Below are 962 nucleotides of genomic sequence, written 5' to 3'. Positions count from 1 at the left end.
AGACGCCTGCCTCCGCGCCGCCGCGCGCCACCCGCGCGCCGAGCCGCCCCGGGCCCGGCCGCGCTGCTCCCGGGAGGCAGCAGCGGGTCGGGGCCGGGGCCCGGGCCCGGCATGGATGGCCGCGACTTCGCGCCGCCGCCTCATCTGCTTTCAGAGCGCGGGAGCCTGGGCCACCGCAGCGCCGCCGCCGCCGCGCGTCTCGCCCCGGCCGGGCCCGCCACTCAGCCCCCCGCGCATTTCCAGCCCGGGAAGTACTTCCCATCGCCGCTGCCCATGGCTTCACACACAGGTCAGTGTCCCGTCTGGGCGGGTGCGGGACGGAAGGCTCAGCGGGAGTGGGATCGTTCGAGTTCGAGAGTCGAATGGGTGTCCGCCCCTCCGCTCCTCCGAGCAGCTCGCGAAGCTTTGGTTTCATTTCCCTGCCCTCCGCCGAGAGGGCCACGAGTCCGGCTAGTCCAGGAGCCGGGTCCTCAGTTTACAGCGTCCTTTCCCGGGGTCTCCCCCGGGGTCTCCGAGAGAGGGCAGCCCGCTAGCCCGATAAAAATAAAGCCTTCCGCTTCTGGGCACCCTCCCCCACCCCTTCCTGCACAACTAAATTCCGCGGAAACCTCTTTTCTGCATTCTGCATTCACCTCCTTGGGACGCTCTGGGGCTGGGACAGCGAGGAGCTTTCTGCGGAACAAAACGGCTGTGTAGCTGGGGGAGGGGGCCTGGGCGCGCCTGGCCCGCGGATTAGGGCGGTGTGCGCGGGGCGAGCGCTAATGGGGACTGCTGGTGTAAGACGATCAAATCCTGTTTCTATATAAAGCCTTGAAGTGTCAGGGCGAGAATGGGTTTGCAGGGGATGCATTTGCTTTAACAAGTGCCTCTGGTATCCCGCTAAAGCCGGACAAAGCGTGGCCAGAGTGCGGCCAGCCGAGCAGCCCGCGCCCGTGGAGGGCAGCGCCGCGCCGCGCTACGCT

The 962-nt window shown here is 67.9% G+C and overlaps 1 protein-coding gene across 1 annotated transcript in view; it reads left to right on the top strand.

Annotated features, from left to right (window-relative positions):
• The first annotated feature begins 18 nt into the window (after positions 1-18).
• Bahcc1 (BAH domain and coiled-coil containing 1) overlaps positions 19-962 on the top strand; it is a 60,135-nt gene continuing 59,191 nt past the window's right edge. Inside the window, exon 1 of the mRNA XM_048796598.1 lies at positions 19-289. Coding sequence (XP_048652555.1) covers positions 112-289 — 178 coding nt within the window. The 5' untranslated portion in view covers positions 19-111. The remainder of the gene's footprint in view (positions 290-962) is intronic.

The sequence above is a fragment of the Marmota marmota genome, unplaced genomic scaffold (assembly GCF_001458135.2).
Source record: "Marmota marmota marmota unplaced genomic scaffold, marMar, whole genome shotgun sequence".
NCBI lineage: Eukaryota > Metazoa > Chordata > Mammalia > Rodentia > Sciuridae > Marmota > Marmota marmota.
The sequence above is the reverse complement of the archived record's forward strand: the minus strand, read 5'-3'. Positions and strand labels throughout refer to the sequence as shown.